At 37.5% G+C, this 23,330-nt stretch overlaps 2 protein-coding genes across 2 annotated transcripts in view; both read right to left on the reverse strand.

The window, feature by feature from the left end:
• Positions 1-95: 95 nt before the first annotated feature.
• Positions 96-1,898, reverse strand: bmp10 (bone morphogenetic protein 10; the record flags this gene model as incomplete). The annotated part of the gene is made up of 2 exons (XM_083902200.1): positions 96-1,147; positions 1,493-1,898. The coding sequence occupies 2 exons, from the start codon at positions 1,896-1,898 to the stop codon at positions 96-98; spliced, it is 1,458 nt and encodes a 485-aa protein (XP_083758326.1).
• A 5,723-nt stretch (positions 1,899-7,621) lies between these two features.
• Positions 7,622-23,330, reverse strand: part of arhgap25 (Rho GTPase activating protein 25) — a gene marked incomplete at both ends in the record, with an annotated part of 34,731 nt that continues 19,022 nt past the window's right edge. Inside the window, 6 exons of the mRNA XM_083903219.1 lie at positions 7,622-7,823; positions 8,961-9,499; positions 9,786-9,940; positions 10,250-10,371; positions 10,485-10,558; positions 10,877-11,009. Coding sequence (XP_083759345.1) covers positions 7,622-7,823; positions 8,961-9,499; positions 9,786-9,940; positions 10,250-10,371; positions 10,485-10,558; positions 10,877-11,009 — 1,225 coding nt within the window. The remainder of the gene's footprint in view (positions 7,824-8,960; positions 9,500-9,785; positions 9,941-10,249; positions 10,372-10,484; positions 10,559-10,876; positions 11,010-23,330) is intronic.

Raw genomic sequence — 23,330 nt, forward strand, 5'->3', positions numbered from 1 at the left:
TTATCTCCTTTTCCAGCGTATTGTTTGTTCAGTGTCTTTCCTCTGACGGTAAGCGTAAAGACTTTGTAACATGCTCAGCTCTCTTAAAGCACGGACTATCTGCAACCGCACTCCGCCACGACCATGCCCTCATATTTGTACTTGTAGGTGACCACGCCTGTGTCATCCAGGTACAGCAAGGAGATGGGGTCCAGCTTGGTGGGCACACAGCAAGCTCGCGCCGCTTTCTGAGGACTGTTGATATTGACCAACGTCTGGACAATGGCGTGCTTGGTGGGCGTCACGTGCTTCGTCAGCGGAAATGAACAAATGCCAGTGCATTCAAACGCGTCGTAACCAGTGGGCGCTAGAATCCACTTGTCCCAACCAATGTCTTTGAACTCTACAAACAGACTCTGTTTATTGCAGTGGTCGCCTTTGGCATTGCGGCGAATGCGGGACGCTGAATCGTAGATCAGATTGGAACGCATTTGTAGGAGCTCCTCCTCATCGGGCTCAACCTCTCCTTCTCCGTCCTCACCCCATAGGCCTGACTCGAGGTCATTCTGCAGGACCATGTTAGAGGTTTCGTGGTCAATCATCTCGTTCAGCTCCCGCTTGTCTTCGCGGTGATCACTGCTTTGGTCGTCAGAGAAAACGATCAGCAGGGGTTTGTGTTTTTCCTCAGGACTGGTATCAATCTTCATGTCTCCTTCAGGTGGATCCCTGCTTCTGTTGTCCTCAGATATACTTTGAACATTATCATTAGCCATACTGGCGATGTGCACCTCTAACCGGTGCGTGGTGCCACGTTCCGATTTGTGCCAACGCTGAACGGCAGCAGTGAGGTCGAACGCCTGCCACCCGTTATCAGTGCCGTAGACCTGTCGCGAAGCCAACTCTGCGCGCTCTATCTGCTCTCCTCCCCCTCTGAAGGCATCTCCCGTCACGGTGTTGTCGTCCGTCATGTTGTCGTCTAGCTCGTGCGACTCCAGTTCGTAGATCGTGACCTTGCGGTCGACTCCGGCGTAAAGGTGGCGGTCGGTCTGGACGAGGGTGTAGAGGCGCAGTTCGGCCGTGGTGATGCGTTCGTGACGAGGGACTGACACGTTGAAGAGGAGAGGGTGACGCCTCACGCCTTCAACACCGACAACAGTGGGGGATGAATCTGGGGAGAGAAAGGAAACAAGTGGTTAAAGATAAACTTATGTGCAATTTGTCGTTCAATCCCCTTTATATCCCAATGCTATCCCAGCCAAATTTAGATTTAGTTTGGTATCATTTGCTTGTTATCAATCAGTTCTGCTTTAGTAAAATGATTTTGACAGGATTTGAGCAGAGAAGTAAGAGGGTTGATACCAAGGCAAGTAAGAGTCATTACTGAGTGTCATTACTTATACTGACTGGCCCTTGCAGACCTAAATATGATGAAGAAAATAAAAGTAGTATTTCAATAAATAAAATATAAATAGTTCTAAGTTTGAATTCATTTATAAGAGCATATGAGCCGTACCTTCATTTTTGAAGCTGCGGATGATGTTGGCGGAGGGCATGGCACTGTGGTCATTAGCAAAGCGGTTGTATAGCTCCATCATGTACTCCGGTGGCTCCTCTCGGGTGCTTCCAGGAGGCAGTGGAGGACCCAAGCCCGACACGTTGAAGTTCTGCAGAAACTGTTCCTTGAGGCTCTGCAGGAGACTCTGCATGTCCACGTTGCTGTCCTGTTCCAGCTGTGATGGATCCACCGCCCGCCCGTTCCCGTCCCCCAGCCCCGGGGCAGGGCGATGCCTCTGAAGGGTGCTGGAGATTGGACTGCTCTCGCCACAGAAAAGCTCCTGAAGTACCAGGATGGAAAACAGCAAGAGCCTCGTCTGGGAGCTGCAGATGGTTACCGGTTGAGAAATCCAAATGCTCGCCATGGGAAAAACAATCGGCAGACAATCAGATTTCTATCTTATGCCCTCGGTGGTTGTTGATCAATAAGTTTTGCAGCAATTGAAAAATAATAATAATAATAAAATAAAATATTAACTGCAACTACTGGACCTCTGAATCCAAAGGTTAATTTAAATTGCGTTCATTTCATCTGTAGCCAAAGAAAGTTGTGGTTCTCCTGGCAGCAGTTAGTGGTGGTGTTGACCCTTCCTATTCCTGCTCCTCCAGGTCTTACAGTATAGTCTCTCTGTGCTCCGCTCTGTTGTTCCCAGCTCTTTCTCTCTGTCCCTTATCTATGATATGGTGGGCTCTGCATTGCTCAGTGCGTATGGTCTCTTTTGCGAGTGTGTGTTTGCGTGCGCGCGAGTGTGTGTGTGTGCAGACGTGCATGCCTTCAACTTTGTGTGATGCACAAGCGTGTGTTATCTCACAACTTCCTTAATGAGGACTTCGTAAACATGTCCTGTAGCCTCTTCCTTGTGGAAGCGTATTTTGTTTGGGTGGGTGCTCCGGGGTTGATATACTTCATTTGTTTATTATCTTTGTAAATGGTGGAGTTCTGCGAGCTGCTGTCTGGGCTCTATTGACCATTTCGCTTTGACAACATACACCAGCGGTCTGTTGAGATTGTTGAATGCAACAGGATATATCTATTAGACGACAAAATGTTCAAATGAAATTGAAACGCAATGAGGTGTGTGGCCTTAATGTTAGAGAATAGTCTGGGGAACATTTCAAGTATAGCTCATGAGGACATCAAGGAAACATAAAATGATGACTTGTCTTGCAAGTGACAAAGCAACGATGTTATGCTAGCTGAAATGTTAAGTGCATACTTCCTCTTCTGGTAAGTGGACATGGTGTCTGACATACGGGTTATCTGTGCACCAGAAGGGCCTTAACAATGCGAGAGCCAGAATGACAAGTGGAGTCATAAGATTTCATGGGTGGTGGATAGAATTTTGACAGCAGCAAGTGATGCCGCAGATGTGGTCGTACCCATGTTCCCCGGGTCCTGTTTTTCCCAAAAAAGGTCCTATGTTCCCCACTTTGTGGAAGCCTGGGTGTGGAGCTCCAGGGTAAAGGGTTAGGGTTAGGATAGGGTAGGGTTAGGGTGAGTAGGGTAAGGGTTAGGGTTACAGTGAGAGAGGGAGTTTCCCGGTTTGGAACATATGTGCCCGGGGTCCATTTTCTAAAAAAAGGGTCCTATGGGGTCCTATGTCGGTCACATACAAAGCGGGAAACATAGGACCCGGGGAACATAGATACGGTCCCCCACAGACACTGGGTGACTCAAGTGGGAAGACGGCCATCATCTAACAAGTCACTACTGTACATATGGACGTACCGTACAAAATATACGAGACTGGTCCCTGGCTACCAACATGGGGTCAAGATGTCTCTCGGATGTTTTCGGATGAGAACATCAAGGACTGCTTGGCAGATTTGAACAACGTCATCCGAAACTTCATTCCACTACACAAGAATCCGTCATTCCTGAGCTTCTTTGTGTGACCTGCAGATACACTCCTGATTGCCGTGCTTCACAGAGAAAGGAAGGAATGAACTTTTTCCTGCCTCTGCCAGTCATCTGCCGTCTGGCTGACAATTGACAGACCTGCTGTTATCTGTCACGCTGTTAATCTGCTGCCACAACAAACTATCACCTCTTCCTGACGGCAGGATAGTCGCAATGTGTGCTAGCATAATGCAATCAGGTCCCACACTTGGTCTCTCTCAAGGACCTGGAGGTGTAACAAATGCGGGATTACGAAAGCCAGGGTTTGCTATTTCGAGACTGAACCTCGTAAGAGACGACAGATGTTAAATGCACTGTTGTAATTATTTTCACGTGACTCTCAAAACTAGCTCATGGTATAATATCATCACAATACAGTGCGTTTTCAGCTGACATGGAGCATTGTGAGAACTCATTTTTGCCCTGCCCTCTGTTTAGTGTCACTGTTGCATAATTTTGCTCGATGCTTTTGTTTGACTTTCCAACCGCCAGCACGTCAAATTATGTTTAGCAACAATGGTAACTCTCTCTAGGAAGTTGGCCGTTTCCAGACGCTGCTCTAAATTCTGAAGGCCACACGCAGCGCAGAGTGTCACGCAGCTCACCATAAATCACTGTAGTGATGCCTTATGTGTGTCTCCGTTTTTCATGCTTGTTTTGTTAGTCGGGGATTTATTGGCCACACTTAATACACGCAGTTTTATTTTTTAAAAGATATCTTCTGTTGAGAGTGAAATGAAAATGTTAATGGTGCTCTAATCTAGTTAGTAGTAATTTTTATGTGGGTTAGTGACTTTAACTTTTCACATGTACTTCTTAAAGGGACACTGCATAGTATTTATGGGTTTATATCACCCAAAATCCACTTTTTTAGACATATTATGTGCTCCTGCATGGTTTAGTCGCTGTATAATAGTTTTTGTTTCATTTTCGTAGGCAATGTTGCATTGCCACTGTTAGCAGCGAGATGCCATGTTTCTACGGGGTCGTACCTATGTTCCCCGGGTCCTATGTTCCCCACTTTGTATGTGACAGGGGAACAGGGGACCCTTTTTTTGAAAAAGGTTAGGGTTAGGGTTAGGGTTAGAGAAAGGGTCCTATGTTCCCCGGTCACATACAAAGCGGGGAACATAGGACCCGGGGAACATAGATACGGTCCCGTTTCTACGGGAGCCTGTAAGGACAAACCCGAGAGAACAAATCAAGTGTCGCTTTACTTGTAGCGGAAGTCCCGCCTCCACTGACGGAGCTAATACGATATACAAAAGACACACTAATACATCTGAATAAATACTAGAACCTCATCTGCTGACACAAAGAAAGACGACGAGGACGACATTTGACCGGCTGAGGATACCGTAGCGCTCAGGGAAGGGAGGGGGTGAGCAGAGGAGCAGTTCTTTGCATCTTTATGTAAAGAGATGTCTGATATTTCACCATATAGCAGCAGGGCTATATATATATATATAAGGATTTGTTCCATATTTGAAAGATACAATTGTGTGTTCCTTATTGAACAGATACATCAGTTTAAAACAGTGACATAGATTACACGAGTCTATGCACGAGCCATCAAACAATGAATAGTTGTTTTCTAGTTGTGTTTTTTAGTTTGTGATCACATTGGATAGAGGCCTGTATATAACCATGTGTTAACTTGATAGAAAGAGAGAGGGAGAGATTATTTGGATTATGAGTTTATGTCTGTCATCATGATCTCGATCATGCTTTTTGTCTGTTAATAACCGCTTAATCTTGTTGTGAAATCTCGACTCCTTTGTTCTCCAACGTGACTACAGTCCACTAATGAAAGGGAAAATAAAATCCTCCTCCTCCTGCTGTCAGGCGGCTGTCGATCAGTCTGTCATTGATTACAATCCAAACAGAAAAATGGCACTTTTAATTGGTCCGAGTGTAAAGTGTCAAATGTAAACAATAAAACCGTTCCTTACTTTCTTATCAGGACGTTGGCAACCCCACTATCAAATCTAAGCATATATTAGCAGAGCTGGTTACCCTGCACGGCCACATGGAAAGTGGAATATTTCTCAACTTGTGCCAACTTGTGCAGAACAAACAATGGACTTGGCACAACGATACCACCATACTCCAACATTCCAGTGAAAGCCTCCACCACATGTGCAACTGCCATCACATTGGCATTTGCTCATTACGCATCAATGAGAGGCCCCCGAAGTTGACATCTTGATTGACCCCCCGGTGTGATTGCAGTAAACCACGACTTGTTTGTTTAAGCAGATGTGGAAAGACAAAGTACACAGCATTGTTTTTTCCCCCCCCTCAAAGATGATTTATTTTGTTTGAAGCTAGCTCTAAACACGCTGATGTCCAAGTGTTCACGTTACAAGAATATTTCAAATGACATCACCAGCTCTTTTCTGTGTGTCCGATACCGATATCAATAATAGTCTGATGATACCATTGCCATTCATGAGCTACAGTGTGACGCAGCACATTTGTGCTGAGTCATTGCAAAGACATCATTCTCCAACTGTTCAACAAATAGCCCAAACATGACTCGGCTAAAATGCTTTTGCTGGTTTTTGTGCATAGTGAAGCTTGCGACATGTGAGATTGTTGTATTGCATCGGATTCTACATTTCTATCTATCCCGATATCCAATCCAGTGACCGATTCCGATACTGACCGATACCGATTCCCGTCCCGAATGGCAACGCAGATATCTTTGCTTAATTTTTGAACGGTGTGATGAAGGAGAGATGGTTTCTCCATGTTTAATTAAACTCATTGATGCAGAGATCACAGCTGTAGACCATACTACAGGCCTGATGTGTCAGCGTAAACATGCCTTCATCACTTGTTAGCTTTTAACTTAACTTCATTTGGCTCCAAATATCTGACTTGCTCCGGATGTAAGGGTTTCATTTAGGAATTGTTTTTTATTGGCGTCGGTTTTGTACAAATGTGAGGGTGAGCCCTCTTTTATCCCTATCTGGTTCTGGTTCTGTGTTGTTCATTTGATCTCTGTATACGTGTGATACAACACGATGTGTGGTATTAACAAGTGTGTGATTGGAAGAGCAGGAAAGCCATAATATATTATCTTGCGAGGCAAATACTGTATGTACTATAAGGCCAGATGTGAGTTTGACACAAGCCATAGATTTAAATAAAAAACATATCGTTGTCGGGGTTTTTTCCTGAAGCCAACCAAGAATAAGAATATATTGAAAAGCCACTAGGGGGCAAACAAAGAACTCTGTTTGTATGGAAGTCTCTGGGTGAATGAGCTTCCGCTTGTCACCTGATTTAGTGATAGAATAAATCACAAAGTGAGACACATACGAGTGGACACCAGTGCGATTGACAGCTGATATTGTCATATAGGAGCCTGGTTGCAGATAATGTTCATTTCGAATCTCAAGGCTTCAAAACAAGAGTCCAGATCCTTGTGACGTGATGTCACCATCATTACTGACGACCTTGAATCAAACAAAAGCAAAACAGTTTTTCACATATTTATGACTGATAAGAAACACATTTAAGTTACGTTTTTTTTTATTTGCATACATGCACTCAGTGAAGCCTTTGCATTATTTCATGCAGAACACAGAAGTCATAGATGCCCGAGCTGTAATCAGCTTACCACAGTCTATTTATCACACTCCAATGATTGGGCTAACACCCAATAACTCTCCTCCCTCACGTCATTGCTGTATTAGTTCTCCTGTTAATGTAAATGTCAGAAGAGAATGACCAGACTAGGTTCTAAATTATTTAAAAACAACAGTAAACTCCAGTTACAACCACAGTTCACAGAAGACCACACTTTGACATTTAGGTAAACTGCTTGGTTTTTATTAAAAGTCATTCACCTAAAAATGTTGGACATCACCAAAGGTTAGTACGAATGTGAACTTATTTTACGCATCAACCAAAAAAAACACTTTTTTTTTAATACAGTCCAGTTTTGCTCTGATCAAAGAGAGCATAACATCTCAGTGGTGTCACCTCTGCATTCAAAACCTCTCCTTGAAAGTCTTATAAAGCCAATAAATTATCTTCAGAACCAAACAGAGCTCAGATGAAAACAACCTAAGGCCATTTCACCAGAGGGGAATAGTTCACGATCAGTTCATGTGACATAAGCTCTGTTGAGATGAATGTGGCCATGAATCCGTACACTAGTGAGTCTGAAAAGGACCATTAGGTGGGAGCTTTTGGTCTCCCAGACATGAACTGCTGAATGTCTCTTTTCAGCTCCTCGTTGCGCCTCTGGGCCTCGTCTCGAGTGCGCTCGGCATTTCTCAGGCAGGTCTCCAGAGCGGACACGCGGTGGCGCTCTTTCTCCAGAGCTGACTGGAGCTCTGCCACCGTGGCCCTGAGCTCCTTGTTCTCCAGCTGCACACTGAAGAGCACAGGGGGTTAAGAATATAGAATATACAGTCAATCAATCAAAATCACTCTTACACTCTTACAGCTGTAATAGCACATAACTTTGGGTGATTTCTGTTGTTGTTGGCATTGTTATTCTGTCTCTATTTGATTTGATTTGTCTTTGTAAGCAGAAAACAGGCTCTGTCAAGCAAAACTATCATACTTGAGTGAGAGAGCGTTTGTGTGTATACAGCAGCAGTGCCTGGGTGGGTGGTGTCAACAATAATCTATCCCATTTTGAGCAGTAGAATTGTAGTAATTGTAGTATATATGTATGTATATGTATATATGTATGTATGTATGTATGTATGTATATGTATGTATGTATGTATGTATGTATGTATATATATATGTATATGTATACGTATATGCATATATGTATGTATGTATGTATGTATATATGTATGTATATATATGTATGTACGTATATGTATATATGTACGTATATGTGTATATGTATATATGTATGTATATATATATATGTATGTACGTATATGTATGTATGTACGTATATGTATATATGTACGTATATGTGTATATGTATATATGTATGTATATGTATATATGTATGTATATATGTATGTACGTATATGTATACGTATATGTATGTATATATATGTATATGTGTATATATATGTATATATATATATATATGTATATGTATACGTATATGTATGTATATATATATATGTATGTATATATCAGTAGAATTTGGCCTTGAGACTTTTCATGGGCACTTCTTTGTGTTTTGAGGTCAAACTCCAACATGTTTGCAAAGGTCCAGGGTGTAAAGGACCTACACAATGATTTAAAATGATGTTTTCTTTCATTTATTATCAACAGTTTTGTGATTATTACCTAAGAATGAGCCTTTCATATTACATGGGAGGAGGTTCTCTTCCCTGCCAGGTTGTCTTGTAATGTTTGAACAGTAGATCCACACTTGGATAAGAAAGATGTTCATTCCCCTCTAAATCCTACAGACTGGCCCTTTAAGTAAAGTAATAGATAAAGAACTCTATAGCACATTGAAAGAATGTGCACCACATGTGAAGACTAGTGAGAGTCTGACAGTTATTAGTGAAGTATGAGCGTCACTGTAACCCACCTGTTGACGAGTGGCTGGCTGTCTTTCTTCAGCTCAGACTTGCTGTTGACCTGCTGACCTGAACCTCCCACTGTCAGCATCTCTACACTCCTGTGACTGGACGGCACCTGGACAGTCTGGGGCTCACTGACGACAGGTATGTGGGATGAAGAACCCGTGCCGTTGCTCTCTCTCCCGGCTGTGGGTTCATCACCTCCCTTCTTCTTACTCGTGTGTGACCCCCCGAACAACGACATTGAGCTGCGCAGGTCCAGGATCTTAAAAATGTCCTCTGACAATGTCCCGCTCTTCTCTTCCGCGCCCTCCTGAATGCGACTCCAGCGGTTTATGGCGTCGGCCTTGGCTACCGTTCCCGTGAGGGGGCAGTTGAAGGTGGGCAGGGTCTGCGTGCGTTTGCGGGGGTTCCCGGGCCAGTCGTCTGCTGCAGCAGAGAGATGATCTGCGTACAGGGTTTGGGGTTTGGGGTTTCCTCTGTCTGGACCTGGACTGTCGGTGTCCTCTTCCTCCTCTGGAGACTCCGACAGCGATGCATCGCCCATCTGAGGTCAACACATCACAGACGATTAATACAGGAAGGTGATCTCAGAGTCAGAGGTCAAACTCATAATTAACCCTCAGTGTTCAGTCCATTTAAATAACACTGCTCCCTCACTCATGACATTGCTGTATTGGTTTGAAAAATAGAAACTATCCAGTGAGCATCAGTTCCCAGATGTCAGAGGAGAGATAAACAACAGACTGGTTCTAAAATGACTGAAAAACAACAGTAAAATCTAGTTACAACCACAGTCAAAAGTCATTTACCGAAAACAAAACTTCACGTACCTCTGAAGACTCCCAACCCACAAAGCTGCGGGGAGTGTTCTTCTGGCTCTCTGCCTTTTTGGAGGGAGGGGAGGGGAGCACGTCTTTGGAGAGAGGAAACAGCTTCTCGTGCTGTCTGATCATCACTGTCATCAACTTCTGGATCTGAGGAGTCGCTGTGAAGGAAAACAGACACAGATTTGTTTCATATTCACTTCTCTCAAGCTGAATGTGATTTCTTAGACAGGTTTTTTTTGTACAATTCAAATACACAGACATAAGATTAATCAGTGAAGATAAAGAACGGTCACCTTTAAGTCAGTGCCCAAAATCACTACAATATCAACATGGGTAATGATAAAGGCATTTTTTCTGTTTTAGCGAGAGTGGTTCTATATCATGATTTTCTTACATTTGTAAAGTTTTTCAGTGGATTTCTGTATGATTCCTGTATCCATGAGTGAGGTGTGTGTGCGTGTTCTCACCCTTCATCACAGTGATGGGATCTTCTATCTGAGGTTTGAGCAGGTTGATCCCCATCACTGTGGCCAAGTTCTCCACGTTCATCTTGTTCACTTTGGAGTGCTGCTGCACCTCAAACAGAAACCTGGAGACAAAACACACACACGCCACAAGCATAATTATGTACATGGAGCTGAGTGTGTGTGTGTGTGTGTGTGTTTATCAGGACTGACGCTCAGTGCTGCAGCCTCTACTCACCGACACACGTAGCTGAGAAGGTTGTAGTTGATTCTGGGGAGAAGAGAGATTTGTTTCTCCAACATTTGCCAACCCTGAAAGGACAAAGGCAGATTTTTTTTTCATTTTTTTCTCTCCTGCGCAGCTTAGATTTCATTACAATTCTGACAATGATTAATATATACAGGTGCATTTGTATGTCACGTTTAGTGTAAATCTGGCCCTTGTTGGAAAGTTTGGACACCCCTGACCTAAACCACTAATTATCCCTAACCTAACCTAACCACAATTTAAATATATATATATATATATATATATATATATATATATATATATATATATATATATATATATATATATATATATATATATACACACACATGTACAGTATAAACACACTGTTGCCACGTTACCTCTGTGCTGCTGCCGTCCAGCAGGTTGGTGCAGTCCAGGAAGTCTTGGTACTGAGTCCAGGGAATCACAGGCTCTGGCAGCTCCCGCAGGTACAGCTTGAGCAGTGACGCCACCGTGTGGACGTCTGTGTCACTGCAGGCAATGAAACGCAATTCATTCACATTAAAAGTCACATTTATACCTCAAATACTGAACACTGTGGAGGCGTTTGGCTCAAGAATGCTGAGTCACTGCTGTAAACTTTTGACCCAGCTTTAGTCTGATGTAATACTCACTGTGTTCTACATGATTAATACAGTATGTGGCTGTTGTATTTAAGCATTTATTTGTATGAATAATGACCTGGATGTTTACCCCATTGGTCTATGATCTTAGATTTTTTTTTTTTTTAATTGTTTTTCCATTAGGATAAGACCAAAATATCATATTTTAGCATTTGTCTGATGGGCTGCCATGTAAACAGTGTCTTTTAATATCCAGTGGTGAAGACAAATGTTTAGCAGGAAATCACTGTTTGGCCCTCGAGGCCTTTAGATGTGAACCAAAGTTGAATCACTTGTGTATTTTGGACAAGAATAAAGTTTGAGCAGAAAACACAAAATCTTGTCCTCATTGCTGGTTGTAAGTTGTACGCTGGGGGAGGTTTGCAACAGAAGGTTTGCTGTTTTTATGCACATTTTCAATTTGCAACAAGCCTTGAACATGAATGTGTTTATGCATGAGGCAGGTGGACAAGTGGACGTGTAGAAGCACCCTGCACAGGATGAGAAAGCGGTAGATGATGGACGGATGTGATCCTTTGTCGCTGTCGGCAGAATCACCAGCGCTAAAGATAGTACAAGGAGGACAAGGATATCGCATCACAACTCAAAAAAATGTCATAGGTTAGTATGTCGTCCAAATTTTGACAAAAAAAGTCACAGTATAGTATGTTGTCCAAATTTGACAAAAAAATTGGTCAAAAACGTCATAGTATACTATGTCGTACAAAAATGGTCAAAAATGTCATAGTATAGTATGTCGTCCAAAAACAGTCAAAAACGTCATAGTATAGCATGTCGTACACAAATGGTCAAAATCGTCATAGTATAGTATGTCGTACACAAATGGTCAGAAATGGCATAGTAGAGCATGTCGTACAAAATGGTGAAAAACGTCAGAGTATAGTATGTCGTCCAAAAATAGTCAAAAACGTCATAGTATAGTATGTCGTACAAAAATGGTCAAAAACGTCATAGTATAGTATGTCATACACAAATGGTCAGAAATGTCATAGTAGAGCATGTCGTCCAAAAATGGTCAAACATGTCATAGTTTAGTATGTCGTACAAAAATGGTCAAAATGTCATAGTATAGCATGTCGACAAAAATGGTCAAAATTGGTCAAAAACGTCATAGTATAGTATGTCGTCCAAAAATGGTCAAAAACGTCATAGTATAGTATGTCGTCCAAAAATGGTCAAAAACGTCATAGTATAGTATGTCGTACACAAATGGTCAGAAATGTCATAGTAGAGCATGTCGTGCAAAAATGGTCAAAAATGTCATAGTATAGCATGTCGTTCAAAATTGGTCAAAAACGTCATAGTATAGTATGTCGTACAAAAATGGTCAAAATTGGTGAAAAATGTCATAGTATAGTATGTCGTCCAAAAATGGTCAAAAACGTCATAGTTTAGTATGTCGAACAAAAATGGTCAAAAATGTCATAGTATAGCATGTCATACAAAAATGGTCAAAATCGTCATAGTATAGTATGTCGTCCAAAAATAGTTAAAAACGTCATAGTTTAGCATGTCATACAAAAATGGTCAAAATTGGTTAAAAAGTCATAGTTTGGTATGTCGTAAAAAAATTGTCAATAATGTCATAGTATAGCATGTCGTACAGGATTTGAAAAAAATGTAATTCTAGAGTATTCTGTCAGTGCTAATATAGCTTAGTGGTATAGTCAGCGGACCTTGGTGTGGAGGGCTGGGGTTCAAATCCAGATCAGGTTAACACAAATGTCAAAGTATAGTCTTTCAAAATGTCGTCCAAAGATAGTATAGCATCCCATCCAAAGTTTGACAAAAATCTCATACTATAGTGTTTTAGTATGTCATCCAAAAATGGTCAAAAACCTCATAGTATAGTATGTCGTCCAAAAATGGTCAAACACGTCATAGTTTAGTATGTCGTACAAAAATTGTCAAAAATGTCATAGTATAGCCTGTCGTCCAAAAATGGTCAAAATTGGTCAAAAATGTCATAGTATAGTATGTCGTACAAAAATGGTCAAAAACGTCATAGTTTAGTATGTCATACAAAAATGGCTAAAAACGTCATAGTATAGTATGTCGTACAAAAATGGTCAAAATTGGTCAAAAATGTCATAGTATAGTATGTTGTCCAAAAATGGTCAAAAACGTCATAGTATAGTATGTCGTCCAAAAATAGTCAAAAACGTCATAGTATAGTATGTCGTCCAAAAATGGCTAAAAACGTCATAGTATAGTATGTCGTACAAAAATGATCAAAATTGGTCAAAAATGTCATTGTACAGTATGTTGTCCAAAAATGGTCAAAAACGTCATAGTATAGTATGTCGTCCAAAAATGGTCAAAAAAGTCATAGTATAGTATGTCGTCCAAAAATGGTCAAAAAATTCATAGTATAGTATGTCGTCCAAAAATGGTCAAAAAATTCATAGTATAGTATGTCGTCCAAAAATGGTCAAAAACTTCATAGTATTGTATGTCGTCCAAAAATGGTCAAAATCGTCATAGTATAGCATGTCGTCCAAAAATGGTCAAAAACGTCATAGTATAGTATGTCTTACAAAAATGGTGAAAAACGCCATAGTATAGTATGTCGTCCAAAAATGGTCAAAATTTGTCAAAAACGTCATAGTATAGTATGTCATCCAAAAATGGTCAAAAACGTCATAGTATAGTATGTCGTCCAAAAATGGTCAAACACGTCATAGTATAGTATGTCGTCCAAAAATGGTCAAAATTGGTCAAAAACGTCATAGTATAGTATGTCGTCCAAAAATGGTCAAAAACGTCATAGTATAGTATGTCGTCCAAAAATGGTAAAAAAATTCATAGTATAGTATGTCGTTCAAAAATGGTCAAAAACGTCATAGTATTGTATGTTATCCAAAAATGGTCAAAAACGTCATAGTATAGCATGTCGTCCAAAAATGGTCAAAAACGTCATAGTATAGTATGTCATACAAAAATGGTGAAAAACGCCATAGTATAGTGTCGTCCAAAAATGGTCAAAATTTGTCAAAAACGTCATAGTATAGTATGTCATACAAAAATGGTCAATAACGTCATAGTATAGTATGTCGTCCAAAAATGGTCAAACACGTCACAGTTTAGTATGTCGTCCAAAAATGGTCAAAACGTCATAGTATAGTATGTCGTCCAAAAATAGTCAAACACGTCATAGTATAGTATGTCGTCTAAAAATGGTCAAAATTGGTCAAAAATGTCATAGTATAGTATGTCTTACAAAAATGGTCAAAAACGTCATAGTATAGTATGTCGTACAAAAATGGTCAAAAACGTCATAGTATAGTATGTCGTCCAAAAATATTCAAAAACGCCATAGTATAGTATGTCGTCTAAAAATGGTCAAAATTGGTCAAAAATGTCATAGTACAGTATGTCTTACAAAAATGGTCAAAAACGTCATAGTATAGTATGTCGTACAAAAATGGTCAAAAACGTCATAGTTTAGTATGTCATACAAAAATGGCTAAAAACGTCATAGTATAGCATATCATACAAAAATGGTCAAAATTGGTCAAAAACGTCATACTATACTATGTCGTTTTTGATTCTGACAATTTTTTTGAAAAACGTTTTTTTGGTCCAAAACTTGACAAAAACGTCACACTATACTATGCAGTACGTCATACTATACTATGTCTCTAAAATGTGATCATTTTTGGAGAAAAAAAGTTTTGGTCCAAAATTGGACAAAAACGACATACTATACTATGTCGTTTTTGATTCTGACAATTTTTTTGAAAAACGTTTTTTTGGTCCAAAACTTGACAAAAACGTCACACTATACTATGCAGTACGTCATACTATACTATGTCTCCAAAATGTGACCATTTTTGGAGAAAAAAAGATTTGGTCCAAAATTGGACAAAAACGACATACTATACTATGTCGTTTTTGATTCTGACAATTTTTTTGAAAAACGTTTTTTTGGCCCAAAAACTTGACAAAAACGTCACACTATACTATGCAGTACGTCATACTATACTATGTCTCCAAAATGTGACAATTTTTGGAGAGAAAGAATTTGGTCCAAAATTGGACAAAAACGACATACTATACTATGTCGTCCAAAATCTGAATTTTTTTTTGAAAAACGTTTTTTTGGTCCAAAACTTGACAATAACGTCATACTATACTATGTCGTACGTTATACTATACTATGTCTGTAAAATCTGACCATTTTTGGAGAAAAAAAATTTGGTCCAAAATTGGACAAAAACGACATACTATACTATGTCGTTTTTGATTCTGACAATTTTTTTGAAAAACGTTTTTTTGGTCCAAAACTTGACAAAAACGTCACACTATACTATGCAGTACGTCATACTATACTATGTCTCCAAAATGTGACCATTTTTGGAGAAAAAAAATTTGGTCCAAAATTGGACAAAAACGACATACTATACTATGTCGTCCAAAATCTGAATTTTTTTTTGAAAAACGTTTTTTTGGTCCAAAACTTGACAAAAACGTCACACTATACTATGCAGTACGTCATACTATACTATGTCTCCAAAATGTGACCATTTTTGGAGAAAAAAAGATTTGGTCCAAAATTGGACAAAAACGACATACTATACTATGTCGTTTTTGATTCTGACAATTTTTTTGAAAAACGTTTTTTTGGTCCAAAACTTGACAAAAACGTCACACTATACTATGCAGTACGTCATACTATACTATGTCTCCAAAATGTGACCATTTTTGGAGAAAAAAAGATTAGGTCCAAAATTGGACAAAAACGACATACTATACTATGTCGTTTTTGATTCTGACAATTTTTTTGAAAAACGTTTTTTTGGCCCAAAAACTTGACAAAAACGTCACACTATACTATGCAGTACGTCATACTATACTATGTCTCCAAAATGTGACAATTTTTGGAGAGAAAGAATTTGGTCCAAAATTGGACAAAAACGACATACTATACTATGTCATCCAAATTCTGAATTTTTTTTTGAAAAACGTTTTTTTGGTCCAAAACTTGACAAAAACGTCACACTATACTATGCAGTACGTCATACTATACTATGTCTCTAAAATGTGACCATTTTTGGAGAAAAAAAATTTGGTCCAAAATTGGACAAAAACGACATACTATACTATGTCGTCCAAAATCTGAATTTTTTTTTGAAAAACGTTTTTTTGGTCCAAAACTTGACAAAAACGTCACACTATACTATGCAGTATGTCATACTATACTATGTCTCCAAAATGTGACCATTTTTGGAGAAAAAAAGATTTGGTCCAAAATTGGACAAAAACGACATACTATACTATGTCGTTTTTGATTCTGACAATTTTTTTGAAAAACGTTTTTTTGGTCCAAAACTTGACAAAAACGTCACACTATACTATGCAGTACATCATACTATACTATGTCTCCAAAATGTGACCATTTTTGGAGAAAAAAAAATTTGGTCCAAAATTGGACAAAAACGACATACTATACTATGTCGTTTTTGATTCTGACAATTTTTTTGAAAAACGTTTTTTTGGTCCAAAACTTGACAAAAACGTCACACTATACTATGCAGTACGTCATACTATACTATGTCTCCAAAATGTGACCATTTTTGGAGAAAAAAAATTTGGTCCAAAATTGGACAAAAACGACATACTATACTATGTCGTTTTTGATTCTGACAATTTTTTTGAAAAACGTTTTTTTGGTCCAAAACTTGACAAAAACGTCACACTATACTATGCAGTACATCATACTATACTATGTCTCTAAAATGTGACCATTTTTGGAGAAAAAAAATTTGGTCCAAAATTGGACAAAAACGACATACTATACTATGTCGTTTTTGATTCTGACAATTTTTTTGAAAAACGTTTTTTTGGTCCAAAACATGACAAAAACGTCACACTATACTATGCAGTACGTCATACTATATTATGTCTCTAGAATGTGACCATTTTTGGAGAAAAAAAATTTGGTCCAAAATTGGACAAAAACGACATACTATACTATGTCGTCCAAAATCGGAATTTTGTTTTGAAAAACGTTTTTTTGGTCCAAAACTTGACAAAAACGTCACACTATACTATGCAGTATGTCATACTATACTATGTCTCCAAAATGTGACAATTTTTGGAGAAAAAAATTTTGGTCCAAAATTGGACAAAAACGACATACTATACTATGTCGTTTTTGATTCTGACAATTTTTTTGAAAAACGTTTTTTTGGTCCAAAACTTGACAAAAACGTCACACTATACTATGCAGTACGTCATACTATACTATGTCTCCAAAATGTGACCATTTTTGGAGAAAAAAAATTTGGTCCAAAATTGGACAAAAACGACATACTATACTATGTCGTTTTTGATTCTGACAATTTTTTTGAAAAACGTTTTTTTGGTCCAAAACTTGACAAAAACGTCACACTATACTATGCAGTACGTCATACTATACTATGTCTCTAAAATGTGACCATTTTTGGAGAAAAAAAATTTGGTCCAAAATTGGACAAAAACGACATACTATACTATGTCGTTTTTGATTCTGACAATTTTTTTGAAAAACGTTTTTTTGGTCCAAAACTTGACAAAAACGTCACACTATACTATGCAGTACGTCATACTATACTATGTCTCTAAAATGTGACCATTTTTGGAGAAAAAAAATTTGGTCCAAAATTGGACAAAAACGACATACTATACTATGTCGTTTTTGATTCTGACAATTTTTTTGAAAAACGTTTTTTTGGTCCAAAACTTGACAAAAACGTCACACTATACTATGCAGTACGTCATACTATACTATGTCTCTAAAATGTGACCATTTTTGGAGAAAAAAAATTTGGTCCAAAATTGGACAAAAACGACATACTATACTATGTCGTTTTTGATTCTGACAATTTTTTTGAAAAACGTTTTTTTGGTCCAAAACTTGACAAAAACGTCACACTATACTATGCAGTACGTCATACTATACTATGTCTCCAAATTGTGACCATTTTTGGAGAAAAAAAATTTGGTCCAAAATTGGACAAAAACGACATACTATACTATGTCGTTTTTGATTCTGACAATTTTTTTGAAAAACGTTTTTTTGGTCCAAAACTTGACAAAAACGTCACACTATACTATGCAGTACGTCATACTATACTATGTCTCTAAAATGTGACCATTTTTGGAGAAAAAAAATTTGGTCCAAAATTGGACAAAAACGACATACTATACTATGTCGTTTTTGATTCTGACAATTTTTTTGAAAAACGTTTTTTTGGTCCAAAACTTGACAAAAACGTCACACTATACTATGCAGTACGTCATACTATACTATGTCTCTAAAATGTGACCATTTTTGGAGAAAAAAAATTTGGTCCAAAATTGGACAAAAACGACATACTATACTATGTCGTTTTTGATTCTGACAATTTTTTTGAAAAACGTTTTTTTTGGTCCAAAACTTGACAAAAACGTCACACTATACTATGCAGTACGTCATACTATACTATGTCTCTAAAATGTGACCATTTTTGGAGAAAAAAAATTTGGTCCAAAATTGGACAAAAACGACATACTATACTATGTCGTTTTTGATTCTGACAATTTTTTTGAAAAACGTTTTTTTGGTCCAAAACTTGACAAAAACGTCACACTATACTATGCAGTACGTCATACTATACTATGTCTCTAAAATGTGACCATTTTTGGAGAAAAAAAATTTGGTCCAAAATTGGACAAAAACGACATACTATATACTATGTCGTTTTTGATTCTGACAATTTTTTTGAAAAACGTTTTTTTGGTCCAAAACTTGACAAAAACGTCACACTATACTATGCAGTACGTCATACTATACTATGTCTCTAAAATGTGACCATTTTTGGAGAAAAAAAATTTGGTCCAAAATTGGACAAAAACGACATACTATACTATGTCGTCCAAAATCTGAATTTTTTTTTGAAAAACGTTTTTTTGGTCCAAAACTTGACAAAAACGTCACACTATACTATGCAGTATGTCATACTATACTATGTCTCCAAAATGTGACCATTTTTGGAGAAAAAAAATTTGGTCCAAAATTGGACAAAAACGACATACTATACTATGTCGTTTTTGATTCTGACAATTTTTTTGAAAAACGTTTTTTTGGTCCAAAACTTGACAAAAACGTCACACTATACTATGCAGTACGTCATACTATACTATGTCTCTAAAATGTGACCATTTTTGGAGAAAAAAAATTTGGTCCAAAATTGGACAAAAACGACATACTATACTATGTCGTTTTTGATTCTGACAATTTTTTTGAAAAACGTTTTTTTGGTCCAAAACTTGACAAAAACGTCACACTATACTATGCAGTACGTCATACTATACTATGTCTCTAAAATGTGACCATTTTTGGAGAAAAAAAATTTGGTCCAAAATTGGACAAAAACGACATACTATACTATGTCGTTTTTGATTCTGACAATTTTTTTGAAAAACGTTTTTTTGGTCCAAAACTTGACAAAAACGTCACACTATACTATGCAGTACGTCATACTATACTATGTGTCTAAAATGTGACCATTTTTGGAGAAAAAAAATTTGGTCCAAAATTGGACAAAAACGACATACTATACTATGTCGTTTTTGATTCTGACAATTTTTTTGAAAAACGTTTTTTTGGTCCAAAACTTGACAAAAACGTCACACTATACTATGCAATACGTCATACTATACTATGTCTCTAAAATGTGACCATTTTTGGAGAAAAAAAATTTGGTCCAAAATTGGACAAAAACGACATACTATACTATGTCGTTTTTGATTCTGACAATTTTTTTGAAAAACGTTTTTTTGGTCCAAAACTTGACAAAAACGTCACACTATACTATGCAGTACGTCATACTATACTATGTCTCTAAAATGTGACCATTTTTGGAGAAAAAAAATTTGGTCCAAAATTGGACAAAAACGACATACTATACTATGTCGTTTTTGATTCTGACAATTTTTTTGAAAAACGTTTTTTTGGTCTAAAACTTGACAAAAACGTCACACTATACTATGCAGTACGTCATACTATACTATGTGTCTAAAATGTGACCATTTTTGGAGAAAAAAAATTTGGTCCAAAATTGGACAAAAACGACATACTATACTATGTCGTTTTTGATTCTGACAATTTTTTTGAAAAACGTTTTTTTGGTCCAAAACTTGACAAAAACGTCACACTATACTATGCAATACGTCATACTATACTATGTCTCCAAAATGTAACTATTTTTGGAGAGAAAAAATTTGGTCCAAAATTGGACAAAAACGACATACTATGACGACTATGTCGTCCAAAAAGTGATCTTTTTTTATATATATGTATTTGTTTGTGCCTTTTTGCCTTTAATGATAGTATAGTGGAGAGAGACAGGAAACAGTGGATGACACACAGATAGACCGCTTGGTGCAGGATTCGAACCAGGATCACCTGCAGCGAGGACTACAGCTTCAGCATATGGGGTAGATGCTCTACCAAGTGAGCCACCGCTGCCCCCAGAATCTGGTCCAAAACTTGATGAAAACGTAACACTATACTATGTAGTACGTCATACTATACTATGTCTCCAAAATTTGACCATTTTTGGAGAAAAAAAGATTTGGTCCAAAATTGGACAAAAACGACATACTATACTATGTCGTCCAAAAAGTGATCTTTTTTTATATATATGTATTTGTTTGTGCCTTTTTGCCTTTAATGATAGTATAGTGGAGAGAGACAGGAAACAGGAGACAGATGGTGGATGAGACACAGGAAAGACCGCTTGATGCAGGATTCGAACCAGGATCACCTGCAGCGGGGACTACAGCTTCAGCATATGGGGTAGATGCTCTACCAAGTGAGCCACCGCTGCTACCAGAATCTGGTCCAAAACTTGATGAAAACGTAACACTATACTATGTAGTACGTCATACTATACTATGTCTCCAAAATGTGACCATTTTTGGAGAGAAAAAATTTGGTCCAAAATTGGACAAAAACGACATACTATACTATGTCGTTTTTGATTCTGACAATTTTTTTGAAAAACGTTTTTTTGGTCCAAAACTTGACAAAAACGTCACACTATACTATGCAGTACGTCATACTATACTATGTCTCCAAAATGTGACCATTTTTGGAGAAAAAAGATTTGGTCCAAAATTGGACAAAAACGACATACTATACTATGTCGATTTTGATTCTGACAATTTTTTTGAAAAAAGTTTTTTTGGTCCAAAACTTGACAAAAACGTCACACTATACTATGCAGTACGTCATACTATACTATGTCTCTAAAATGTGACCATTTTTGGAGAAAAAAAATTTGGTCCAAAATTGGACAAAAACGACATACTATACTATGTCGTTTTTGATTCTGACAATTTTTTTGAAATACGTTTTTTTGGTCCAAAACTTGACAAAAACGTCACACTATACTATGCAGTACGTCATACTATACTATGTCTCCAAAATGTGACCATTTTTGGAGAAAAAAAGATTTGGTCCAAAATTGGACAAAAACGACATACTATACTATGTCGTTTTTGATTCTGACAATTTTTTTGAAAAACGTTTTTTTGGTCCAAAACTTGACAAAAACGTCACACTATACTATGCAGTACGTCATACTATACTATGTCTCCAAAATGTGACCATTTTTGGAGAAAAAAAGATTTGGTCCAAAATTGGACAAAAACGACATACTATACTATGTCGTTTTTGATTCTGACAATTTTTTTGAAAAACGTTTTTTTGGCCCAAAAACTTGACAAAAACGTCACACTATACTATGCAGTACGTCATACTATACTATGTCTCCAAAATGTGACAATTTTTGGAGAGAAAGAATTTGGTCCAAAATTGGACAAAAACGACATACTATACTATGTCGTCCAAAATCTGAATTTTTTTTTGAAAAACGTTTTTTTGGTCCAAAACTTGACAATAACGTCATACTATACTATGTCGTACGTTATACTATACTATGTCTGTAAAATGTGACCATTTTTGGAGAAAAAAAATTTGGTCCAAAATTGGACAAAAAAGACATACTATGTCGTCCAAAATCTGAATTTTTTTTTGAAAAACGTTTTTTGGTCCAAAACTTGACAAAAACGTCACACTATACTATGCAGTACGTCATACTATACTATGTCTCAAAAATGTGACCATTTTTGGAGAAAAAAAATTTGGTCCAAAATTGGACAAAAACGACATACTATACTATGTCGTTTTTGATTCTGACAATTTTTTTGAAAAACGTTTTTTTGGTCCAAAACTTGACAAAAACGTCACACTATACTATGCAGTACGTCATACTATACTATGTCTCTAAAATGTGACCATTTTTGGAGAAAAAAAATTTGGTCCAAAATTGGACAAAAACGACATACTATACTATGTCGTTTTTGATTCTGACAATTTTTTTGAAAAACGTTTTTTTGGTCCAAAACTTGACAAAAACGTCACACTATACTATGCAGTACGTCATACTATACTATGTCTCTAAAATGTGACAATTTTTGGAGAGAAAGAATTTGGTCCAAAATTGGACAAAAACGACATACTATACTATGTCGTCCAAAATCTGAATTTTTTTTTGAAAAACGTTTTTTTGGTCCAAAACTTGACAATAACGTCATACTATACTATGTCGTACGTTATACTATACTATGTCTGTAAAATGTGACCATTTTTGGAGAAAAAAAATTTGGTCCAAAATTGAACAAAAACGACATACTATACTATGTCGTTTTTGATTCTGACAATTTTTTTGAAAAACGTTTTTTTGGTCCAAAACTTGACAAAAACGTCACACTATACTATGCAGTACGTCATACTATACTATGTCTCCAAAATGTGACCATTTTTGGAGAAAAAAAATTTGGTCCAAAATTGGACAAAAACGACATACTATACTATGTCGTTTTTGATTCTGGCAATTTTTTTGAAAAACGTTTTTTGGTCCAAAACTTGACAAAAACGTCACACTATACTATGCAGTACGTCATACTATACTATGTCTCTAAAATGTGACCATTTTTGGAGAAAAAAAGATTTGGTCCAAAATTGGATAAAAACGACATACTATACTATGTCGTTTTTTGATTCTGACAATTTTTTTGAAAAACGTTTTTTTGGTCCAAAACTTGACAAAAACGTCACACTATACTATGCAGTACGTCA

This window comes from Microchirus variegatus (genome assembly GCF_963457635.1).
Source record: "Microchirus variegatus genome assembly, chromosome: 16".
Classification (NCBI taxonomy): Eukaryota; Metazoa; Chordata; class Actinopteri; order Pleuronectiformes; family Soleidae; genus Microchirus; species Microchirus variegatus.